This window comes from Hypanus sabinus, chromosome 1 (assembly GCF_030144855.1).
Source record: "Hypanus sabinus isolate sHypSab1 chromosome 1, sHypSab1.hap1, whole genome shotgun sequence".
Lineage (NCBI taxonomy): Eukaryota > Metazoa > Chordata > Chondrichthyes > Myliobatiformes > Dasyatidae > Hypanus > Hypanus sabinus.
Window position 1 is genome coordinate 37247740 of NC_082706.1, and position 12024 is coordinate 37259763.

The 12024-nt window shown below is 43.3% G+C and overlaps 1 protein-coding gene across 1 annotated transcript in view; it reads right to left on the reverse strand.

The window, feature by feature from the left end:
- Positions 1 to 12024, reverse strand: part of LOC132393034 (uncharacterized) — a 61038-nt gene that overhangs the window by 18690 nt on the left and 30324 nt on the right. The window contains exons 4-6 of the mRNA XM_059967762.1: positions 11799 to 11913; positions 9216 to 9310; positions 9046 to 9129 (exon numbers count right to left, since the gene is read on the reverse strand). Of these exons, the coding sequence (XP_059823745.1) occupies positions 9046 to 9129; positions 9216 to 9310; positions 11799 to 11913 (294 nt within the window). The remainder of the gene's footprint in view (positions 1 to 9045; positions 9130 to 9215; positions 9311 to 11798; positions 11914 to 12024) is intronic.

Consider the following 12024-nt stretch of genomic DNA (forward strand, 5'->3'; position numbering starts at 1 on the left):
CAGAATAAAAATCTTGAAAAGTATTATTAATATCCTCATAGTTACTTACTATATCTTCATTGTTTTTACGAATCTTTAAAATTTGTCTTTTAGCTCTAACTGCTCTTAGTTGGGAAGCTGAGAGCGTATTATTTTTATCCTCAGAGATACAAAATTGACTTTTCAATTTAAGCAAATATCCTTTAATAGGATATGTTAGTAATAAGTTATACTGTGATTGTAGTTCTACTCTTCTTTTAAGTGAAACAGCATTTGGAGAGATTGCATTAATGTTATCCAATTCTTTAATTTGTTTAGAGATTTTATCTAATTCCATTCTTATTTGCTTCTTCAATTTAGCTATATACGATATAATTTGACCACGTAAATAAGCTTTCAATGTATCCCAAATTAATAACTTGGAGACATTTCCTATATTATTAAAGAGAAAAAACTCTTATCTGAGTTTCAATAAACTCAATAAATTCTGCATTTTGTAATAAATATTCTGGAAAACGCCAAAATGGTCTGGTAGAAACAACATCTTTCAAATCAGAAATAGCAATCGCATCATACTCACATTTCTGAACATTACATAAAAGTCGAGGGTCGACTATAAAATAATCAATCGATTCTATCACAGTTCTTTGCTCAAAGACAATGATTTTCGGGGTAGTATATGGTAACATATATATGCTTTGATAATAAACTTACTTTGAACTTTAGCAGGAAGAACAAAAAAAAAGAGCAGCATAATGTCTAAATGCAAAGAGACAATAGACTTCTGTTATATAAAAGGATTTAGGCAAACTGGCACATGAAACACAAAGTTAATACCAGGTACGGCAAGTAATTTAAGAGAGAAAGGAACACAGAAGTCTTTTTACATCTATACAGGGCTTCGGTGATTTGAGCTGTTGTGCTTTTAGTCTGACGTCACTGGGAACTAAAATCTCATTTCATGAACTCACTGGATTTGTGGACATTGAGCTGAGAGGCGATCTTACTGAGCACCTGACTTTGAGGAAGCTGAACAAGGTTAATACTGAAAGCTTGTTATTGTTTCAGAATAAGGGGCTGACTTTCATTTGGGGATTAGGAGTTCAATCAAATAAAGCCAGAAGACATTAAGATGTTGGAGATGCTGCTGTAAATCGTTAAACTTTAGCAACGTCCAGGGATTCTCTCTTTGGACGGAGGGAGGATGAGGTGTGACTTGAAAGAGGTGTACAACATGATAAGGGGCATAGATCAAGTGTTCATAGATTAATGCATAGTGGTTTGCAGGGCAGTAGTATAGGATGCTAATGGGGCAGTAGTAGAGGAGTTTCTGAAAGAATGTGGTTTAATTTGTTTAAATGATGGAAGACAGTCAAGGAAGGACATTGCCAAAGTTGGGGGCTCTTGTCTGGACTCGACTCTTATCTCTGCTCCACTTGCCGGTCTTGGTAGATGGGATGTCGACTGACTGAATGGGGAGTTATCATTTCCCAGTCCTGTGCATTGTACGGGTCAAGGTTCACTGTCAGAATTTGAGTTTTCTAACCCTTGTCAAAGTTTTAAGATACCAGGTTACATTGATGTAAGATGCAACTGGAAAATGGGTAATGGACGAGAGACCATCCTTGTTAAAATGAGACAGCACATCATCATGGAAATTGAAGGTGTTTGAGTCAATTATGGTTGAAATTGGTGGAAAGAATAGTAGAGTTAATTTTTATAACCCTTGGAAATATGACACTTGATATATTGGAAAGAGCAGTGGAAATGGGGAAAAATTAGGTTAAATGGTGTGGGGATTTCAAAGCTTGGTACTATGTGGAGTTGCAGTGACATAAATGTGAAAGGGACACTTTCTGGAAGAAAAAAGTTTGGATGAGGGTAGGAGCACAAGGATTCATCTATTTAATAGAACAGTTCCTGGTGTTGACCTTAAGCTGGTTTCTGAGGATAGATCAGGTATGTGTAACTGGGAAGTGTATCATGATATAACAGTGGGGAGTGATCATTTCCCCATTGTCAGTACAATGGGAAGAGGAGAGGTTCTCATATCCCCAGATGGAATTTTAAAAAGGCAAATTGGGATGCATTTGTTGATTTATGTGAAGGCAGATTTCCTGATCATTTGATTTTGGAGGATATCAAGCTGAGAGATAGTATCTTGGTTCTGCACTCAACCCAATAGCTAAGGAATCAATGCCCAGCCTGTGAGATGATCAAAGGGCAGATGTTCTCTGGTGGGCAGATGAATGTAAAAGAGCTGTGAAGGGGCAGAATAAAACTTGAGGAAAGTTAGGCAGTTCAGTCATCTTCCACACAACGTGAAAGAGCTCAAGCCATAGTTACAAGAGTAATGAGAAAGGCAAAATATAAAGTATTGGAGAATGTACTGTGATAGTATTAGGAAAGAGATCCAGGGCAGGGAAGTTTGGGGTATAATACAGAAAATGGGAGGGGTTAGAAAACTTGAGGCATTACCGGTTTTGTAGGGTGGGGAGACAGTTGCAATTACTGACTCTGAAAAAGCAGAAGTGCTAGCAAGCAAACATACACGGCAGTGAAAATATTTCGCCAATTTAAGTTGGGAGAGTCTTACAGAAAAAGTTTTAGCAAACAATCCTTAGATTGCTGAGAAGGAAAAAAGAATGTTCCAGTTCCTGGCTTGGAAGTTGAATTTACATTGTCTTTCTTTTCTCTTTCAACAATATTTTTATTGTTTTATTTTAAATAAAGAGAATATAGTGTAAAGGAGAATTGTGCAGTGCATAACAAATGTACGATTCACATTCATGAAAGAGATGCACCCAGAGTACAAACATTATCACCCCACCCCTCCCAGTCCCCAACTCCAAGTCATCAATGCATTGGCAAAAAAGGGTTAAACAGAACCTTTGTCCCCACAGAGCTGCATTGGTATAGAGAAGGTGTATTTTTCTAATATATAGGCTGAGTCTGAGTCTGAAGAGTTTTACTGGAAAATGCTGGAGGTCAGGGATTTAGGTACTGAGGAAAGGGAGAGAGAATGGACCTTTAGTCTGGCTGGGAACTTTGAAAATATTCAGGAAAAGGGTCCTCACACTTTTTGGAACGTTATTTCCGAACTGAGGATTGAGTAGCAGATCTTCTCAAGGTGTAGGCTGGGCATGATGTGAATCTACATTGTCTGAACTTAATAGTGCTGGTCAGACAACACCTGGGAAAGATGATATTTGTTATAATGTGTTCACACGGTTATCAGATCTGAAACTCACGTGGCTTTGAAATTCTTTAATACAATATGGGTTAAAGGCCACTCCCTGCTTCTTGGAAATTAGAGGTAGTTATCCCAATTAAGGATCAATCAGATCCTTCCAGGTATAGGCCTCACATGCACGAGATGAATGGTTATAGCAAAGCTTTCTGATTTTGTAGAAAGTAATAGAAAATTGCTGTAAACCAATCTGAATTTCATAAAGGGAGAACCATCTGAAGCCTGGAACCTGATATTCGTAAGGCCAAGTTAATAAAGAATCAGCGGTGGCAGTTTTTTTGATGAAGTGGGAGTTTCTGTTATGTTATGGACACAAGGGTTGCTGCTTGAACTGGAAAAGGCGATGGGTTTAATTAGATTCAAGATTTGTTGTGATAGGAAGATACAAGTTAGGGAGGGAACAACTTTCTCCAAGGAGTACGAGACAGAGAATGGGGCTCCGCTCCTTTTTTAACTTTATGATTAAATGTATTTTCTTAGATGCTGGCTCAGACGTTTTCAAATCATTATCTGCTGATGACGGTGCAGAGTGGAGGAGAGGCAGGGATACACGTTATGTAGTTAGGACCATGCACACAGTTGTTAATAAAGTAGACACGGGGGTTCCCAGTCTGGGGTTGTGGACCCCTCGGTTACTGGTAGGGGCTCATTGCATTAAAAACACCTGAAGTAGAGCAATGGGGGTGCTGGCGGGGGTTTTAAAAATTTCTACTACAAAGACTCAAGCTCTTTGTTTTTTTCTAAAAGGAACATTATGTCTCAAGTTATGTGGTAAATCTCTTAAGCAAGTGGCGAAGCTTCTAGATATGTGGGTAGATGCAAAACATGGAAGGTGTGTGTGAATAAAATTCTAGAGACATGTAAAAACCCTTACGTGTGCCCAGGTGCTTGGTTGGGTGTGATTGGGGTGTGAGTAGGAGGTCACTTTAACAAGTGTATATTGCTCTAATCAGAACTTTTTTTTGATTATGGATGTGTTATGTATGGGTCAGCCTCACTGGCGGTCTTAAAGCCCCCAGAGTTCAAGCTCAAGCACTGAGGTTACATTGTGATGCTATTAAATCATCTCCAATTTCAGCAAGACTGGTAGAAATGTTCCAACTACACAGCTACTGTTCGCAATGGTTATTTGGTTAACGCAGGAGGACATAAAGTTGATCATCCAGTATTAATAACACTGAGTGTTGGGAGCACTGCTTTCATAGGTGGATGGGAAATGAATGAACACAAGATCTTGGGTTGTTTAATGTGGAATATGGGCCCAGTGTGCCCCTTTCCAACACTCGTCCATGGAATTTCCCTCTGCCTGCGGCTGATCTGGGACCTCAGGAAAAGATCACAGCCAGTAACTATCAGTGGCACAGGAAGTTTAGCAATAACTGCAAGGAAGAGATAACGGATTCTTCACAGATGGTTCAAAAGATCACATGGCAGGTCGTTCAGTGTCCCTGTTTGTTTCAGGTGACTATCAGGACAAGATTATCAAGGGACGAGATGCAAGTATTGGACATCCTAGGCTGAATAATTCCTTGTTCAGGATTAATACGCATAATCCCAGGATTTGTAGGGAGAGCACTTGTCAAGAAACGGTGCAGCATTTACTATTTGAATGCAGTTCCTATAAAGTGCAAAGGAAATTGCCAGATTGAGATCTTAGGACAGACATGGACAGCTGTTTAAGACTGAAGTTTAAGTTTGTTAGATCACTGACATTGTAATGTATACAAGTGTGTATCTGACTTTCTGAAAAGCTTTAAACTTTTTAATATTATGAGTTTTTTGGGGGGAGGGGTGGCATTTAGTGGCTAGGCTTCTGGTGTCTTTGCTTCACACTCAAACTCAGTGGGTGGCGGTGATGCACCTCACGCTGCCCCACCACCACCTCTCAACTTTACAAGAAGATTTACTGAAAACGATGAGGAAAAGGACACAACCAGGAGGCAAAAGAATTCATTCCGCAGCCTCGATGACTGGCTTGCTTGTCCATAACGCGATGGAAAGTCCTTCCGGTTTATGAGAATCGGACCTGTGTTTGACAATCGTTTGTCATCTGTAAGCCGGACATCTTGCGTTTAAGTTAGAAATCCTAAAGTTTCAAGTGTGTGTCAAGAATTATTTGGTTAAAATTTCACTGCTTAAACTACTTTTTTTCAGCTGGGAGTATCCTCTCCTTGCTAGTGAGGGGGGGGGGGGGGACCCTGCACTCAAACAGTGGGTATTGGCAACTAGACTTCCCTATAGAGACCAGATAGAGAGGTATACATGTGAAGACGAGTGGGGGGCGGGGGCTTCTTCACTCGGAGTGTGGAATAAGCTGCCAGTGGTTTGATTTCAACATTATAGAGAAGTTTGGATAAGTACATTGATTGGACAACATGGTCTAGCAGCAAGTTATTAACACTATTCAGAATAACAATTTCCCATGGACTAGATGGGCTGAAGGGCCAGTTTCTGTACTATAATACTGATTTTAAAACTGTCTTTGAAGTGCAGGTTGATGCAGTATAACCTTCCAATAGTAAATGACATCCACTGCCTCTCCTTTGTCCACCCTGCTTGTTACCTCACTGAAGAATTCCAACAGATTCGTCAGGGAAGATTTCCTTTTACGGAATCCATGCTGACTTCGAATTATTAGTCTCCAAATACCTCGAAACCTCTCCTTAAGATTGGCCACCAACTCCTTCCCAGCCACTGAGGTTAACTGGCCGATAATTTCCTTTCTTTTGTCTTCCTCTCTTCTTAAGGAGTGGAGTGACATTTGCATTTTCCAGTCCTCCAGGACTGAGCCAGAATCAAGTGACCTCTTCAGCCCCCTCTTTCAGGACTCTGGGATGTAGTCCATCTGGTCCAGGGTGACTTATCCACCTGAATACCTTTCAGTCTGCCTAGCACTTCTTCCTCTGTAATAGCAATGGCACACGCCTGCTCCCCGACTCTCACGGACCTCTAGCATACATCTTCCACAGTGAAGAATAAGGCAAAGTACTTCTGCCATTTCTTTGTCCCCCATTACTACCTTGCCAGCAGCATTTTCCAGTGGTCGGTTATCTACTCTCCCCTCCCTTAAAAGTTCCTAGTATCCTGCTTAGTATCACCTCGTTTGCCCTCATATTTCATCTTTTCCCTTCTTATAACCTTCTTAGTTGCCTTTTGTTGGATTTTTACAGCGTCCTGATCGTCCAACTTCCCACTCACCTTTGCTACCTTATATGGTCTTTCCTTGGCTTTTATGCAGTCATGTCATCCCCGTCTGCCTCGCCCTGCCATTTGAGAGCAACTTCCTCTGTGGGACATGTCTATCCTGGGCCTTGTGAACTCTTCCCTGAAACTTCAGCCACCTCTGCTCTGAGTCATCCTACCAGTACCCACCTCCAACCCACCTGGGAAACGCCTCTCTCATGCCTCTGTAATTCCCTTTATTCCACTGCAATACTGATACACGTGACTTCTGCTTCTCCCTCTCAAATTGCCATACAAATTCAATCACATTATAAACAGAACGTCATAAGCATTGCTTTATGTTTAGCTAATAAAATCAGGGCTATTACACAACACCCAATCAAAGATAACCTTTCCCCAGTCAGCTTGAGCACACGGTGTTGTAAAAAGTCATCTCGTAGGCATCAAATAAATTCCCCCTCTTGCGATCCAATACCAACTTGATTTTCCCAGTCCCCTTGCATATTGAAGTCCCCCTTTACAATCGTGACATTACCCTTACTATATGCCCTTTCCAGCTCCCTCTGCAATCTCAACCCCACATCTTGGCTTCTATTTGGAGCCATAATGGTTTTTTCACCCTTGCAGTTTTTTTACTCCAAAGGTTCAACATTCTCCGACCCTATGTCACCTCTTCTAAAGATATAATTCCAGCTCTTACCAACAGAGCCACACCACACCCTATGCCTGTCCTTTCAATACAATGTACATCCCTTGATGTTTAGCTCCCAACTACGGCCTTCTTTCAGCCATGACTCAGTGATGCCCACAACAACATACAATCTCTAACTGCGCCATGGCAACCACCTTATTCTGAATGCTACGCACGTTTAAATACAGCACCTTCAGTCCTGCATTCTTCACCCTCATGAATTTTGCCTCTGTCTGCAGTTGTACCCAATCGTTGGCCTGTCCTTCCTTACATTTATGTTACATATTACATCATTACTCGTAAACCTGCTGGCTCATCCTCAGCTCTATCATACTGGTTCCCATCCCCCTGCCATATTAGTCTAAACCACTCCCAACAGCTCCCTGCAAGGATATTGGTCCCCCTCGGATTCAAGTGCAGCCTGTCCCAATACAAGGAGGATTAGGTCCCATGGCTCAGGATTAAGTTGGGAGGACTTGTGGACCTGGTACTCTTGAAGGGACGTGAGGTTAAGGCCAGAGGTAGAGGGGTCAGAAGTCAGGAACTGTCAAGAAACATTGATTTGATGTTGAGTGGAGTCAGGGCTAAAGTAAATTTATTATAAAACTATGTACGGTCGGCCCTCCTTATCCGCAGGGGATTGGTTCCAAGACCCCCCGCAGATACCAAAATACGCAGATGTTCAAGTCCCTTATTTAATCTGGCTCAGTGCGGTGGTCTTTAAGACCCAGCGGAACCCCAGACTTTAGTGCGGTGGATATTAGGACCTGGCGGTGCAGCTCTGAATCCGCGGTGTTTCTGTTCACGAAAGTAATCACGATTGAAAATAAGGTGGAAATAATAAAGCGATCAGAAAGAGGTGAAACGCTATCGGTCATTGGAAAAGCTTTAGGCTACAGTCGGTCAACGATTGGGACAATTTTAATGGAGCATGTGAAAGGCCCTGCCCCAATGAAAGCTACAATTATTACTAAGCAACACAGTGGTTTAATTATTGAAATACATATGTTTCTTAAGTGTTTTATATGTATAGAAAGGTAAAATATGTTCTATATACTAAGAAAAATGTTTGACTAACTGACACTAAATAATACTGGATGTACCTGTTCCGACTTCAAATCCGACTTAAAGACGGACTCAGGAACGGAATTCATTCATAACCTGGGAACTGCCTGTACTTTAAGTCATTTCTAGATTACTTATAATACCTAATACAATGTAAATGCTATGTAAATAGCTGTTATACTGTATTGTTTAGGGAATAACGACAAGAAAAAATAGTCTGTACATGCTCAAGCAATGAGTGCTGGCGAAAGAACTTCCGGGTTTTCCCGATCCGTGGTTGGTTGAATCCGTGCATGCGGAATCAGCGGATAAGGAGGGCCGACTGTACATGTTACCGTATACTACCTAGAGATTCAGTTTCTTGTAAACATTTGTGGGAATTTAAATACAATAATGAAAAATTATACATAATGAGACTGACAAAAATGTGCAGAGAAGACAAATGGTGCAATATATAAAAGAGTATTGAGAGCACGAGTTAGAGGCTTCGGAAGTGAGCCTGTAACTTGTGGCACACAGAAAACGCTTGAGGGATTCAGCAGGCCAGGAGGCATCCACGGAGAGGAACGAACAGCTGACGTTTTGGGCCGAGACCCTACAGGTTGTGAAATCCGTTTAGTGTTGAGGTGAGGGAGGCTGTTCCTGAACCTAGTGGGACGCAAGGCTCCCCCGTCTCTCCTCCCCGATGGTAGTAAGAGCCAGGAGGAAGTGCGTGGGGGAGAGCCAGTGTCTGCCATCCTCAACAATCACACCAACCTTGTCAATGGTTCAGTCACAAGATCAGGGTCAGGGTCAACAGAATAAAGCATTACAAGTTCAGAGGGGAGGGTGCAAGAGTGAGCAAGCAGGGTACATTTATCAGTTCGTTGAGACTTACCACAGAGTTTCCTCCTGTTATACGCAAGACTGACAACGAGAATCAAGACGACAAAGGGGATAATCAGGAATGCCAGATAACTGCCTGAAAAGGAAAGGAGGTTCCGGTTATTGACGCCGACACCTTTGTAACAGCAGTGGAGTTGTTAAACACGTGGAGAAGGTACTCACTTCCTGTTGCTGTCGGACTAACTTCAGCTTTACTCTTCCCGCACTCGATGTCCGAAGTCGGTGTGCAGTTCTTGGTGATCTCACCCTCTGGGCAGCTGGAAGATGAGATGGAATCACAGGGTTGTTCATCGGGTGCAAGGTGTTGGCCAGCGAGAACAATTCAGCAAAGAGGAAGGAGGCAAGGGCAGTGGAAACGGGCAGAGGGAAAGGTCTTTACTCTTGCCGCGTGAGCATTTAGCGGACTGGTTCTCACTGAGGGATCGCTTAATCAGAGCGTGATTAACTGAACGTGGGCATAGTGAGATTTCTGCTGATGATCTGCTAAACCTGAAACGGCTTTCAGACAAGAAGCTGCTTATTATGTAAGCTCACAGGCTTGCAGGAGGAACAGCCTGTGGGTCTGCTGGTCTGCTTATTTGCTTGGACGGGTTTGAACCAGTCCAAGTCGGAAACTATCTAGACGGCAAATCTAGGTGCTAGAGCCATAAAGCAATGATGCTTGTAGCATTGGGTCCCATCCAATGAGAAGCTGATACAGGCCAGCCAGAGCTTCGGTCAGATCCAATGAGAAGCTGATAGAGAGGTCAGTCAGATGAGCTTGAATCACATCCAATCAGAAGCTGATACAGGGATCAGTCAGATGAGCTTGGGTCCCAACCAATGAGAAACTGATACAGGGGTCAGTCAGATGAGCTTGGGTCCCAACCAATGAGAAACTGATACAGGGGTCAGTCAGATGAGCTTGAATCACATCCAATCAGAAGCTGATACAGGGATCAGTCAGATGAGCTTGGGTCCCAACCAATGAGAAACTGATACAGGGGTCAGTCAGATGAGCTTGGGTCCCAACCAATGAGAAACTGATACAGGGGTCAGTCAGATGAGCTTGGGTCCCAACCAATGAGAAACTGATACAGGGGTCAGTCAGATGAGCTTGGGTCCCAACCAATGAGAAACTGATACAGGGGTCAGTCAGATGAGCTTGACCCAATTAAACTACAGCAGAGTTTGATCTGACAAGAGAAGCAAGGATGGAGAAATTTGGGAGTACAGGGAGCGACCAACCAAAAGTGGGTGGAGGTTACATCGGGACCAAGAAGAACGCCTGGCTAGCATAGACTTGTTTCCCTAGGTATTACCTTTACTATTCTTTGACAAAGTTTTGTAAATTTATGTGTTTGCTACCTGAGCCAATACAAGTACTGTCAGTAGATACTCTCTGTGCCTACCTGATATTGTCACAGTCTAACACCTTAAAGGCTTTCTTCAACACTGACCCATGCTGATGTTGGCCTATGTGTGCATGCTGGGAGATAAGGAACGGTTCCCAGCAAACACGAGTGTAAGCTGGTTTATTTGAGTCTAACCAATCTTGGGAAGTTTTTCCAGGAAATTACCAGGAGAGTTAATGAAGGAAAGGCAGCAGATGTTGTCTACGTGGACTTTAGCAAGTCACTTGACAAAGTCCTGCATGGGAGACTAGTCACCCAGAAGGTGACTTGCATTCGTAGTAAATTGGATTCAACATTGCCTCAGCGGGAGAAGTCAGAGGGTGGTGGTAAATGGTTGCTCTCTGTCTGGAGGCCTGTGACTGCTGGAATGTCCCAGGGGTCAGTGCTGGGTTCGTTGTTTGTCATCTATATCAATAACTTGGATGATAATGTAATAAATTGAATCAGCCAAGTTTGGGGGCTTAATGGACAGGAGGGAAGGCCAGCATCCAAGCTTGCAGCAGGATCTGGACCAGACGGGAAAACGGTCTGAAAATGGGCAGATGGAATTTAATGCAGACACGTGTGGGGTGTGGCACTTCGGGAGGGAGGACTAGCCAGGGTAGGGCTTACACAGTGACCAGCAGGCCACCGAGGAGTGCGGTGGAACAGAAGGATCTGGGAATACAGAGCCATAATTTCTTGAAAGTGGCGTTGCAGGTAAATGGGTTCGTAAAGAAAGCTTTTGGCACCTTGGCCTTCGTAAATCAATGTATTTGGTACGGGAGATGGGATGATATGTTGAAGACATTGGTGAGGCCTAATTTGGAGTATTGCGTGCAGTTCTGATCACCTACATATGGGAAAGATATCAAAGACTTGACAGAGATTGACCTAAGAGGGTTGAAAGAGTGCAGAGAAAATTTACAAGGATGATGCCAGGACCTGAGGACCCAAGTTATAGGGTAAGGCTAAATAGGTGAGGACTTTATACACAGACTAAAGTGCTACAATTACTGAGAAAGTGCAGTGCGGATAGTCAATAAAGCGCAAGGTCACAACGAGGTAGATTCGGGTCAAGAGCCCATCCTGTCGCCCTGGGGAGAAGTTATGACGCAGGGGTAGAAGCTGACCTTGAGCCTGGTGGTACATACTTTCAGGCATTTGTATCTTCTGCCCGATGGTACAGTTGGCACGAGCAGGCAGAGTCTTACTGTTATAAATCAGGTTGTGGTGGGAGTGCCTGCAGGCCAAAGGCCAGCGTCACCAACCCCCAGGGCAGGGTCACAAGGGTGTCACACCGTAAAGATTATTTGTACCGAACAACTGAAATGCACACTGTCCGTTCATATTGGAGTTGGATGTTACTTACTAGGATTTACATTTTTGGCACACTTCACAGGCCTGATCAGGGGCGCAGAAGGAACCAGCTCGACACTCGCACACCGTGTCCATCCGTGGGGTGCAAGGGGACACCTGCCGCTGATCTGTGGAGAGAGAGGGAGAGTGACACACCCACACGATGGGAAATTACCGATCCACACGTCAGTCCAGGGACACCTGCGGGTGAGGATGGAAGCTGGCTGGAATCTCACGGG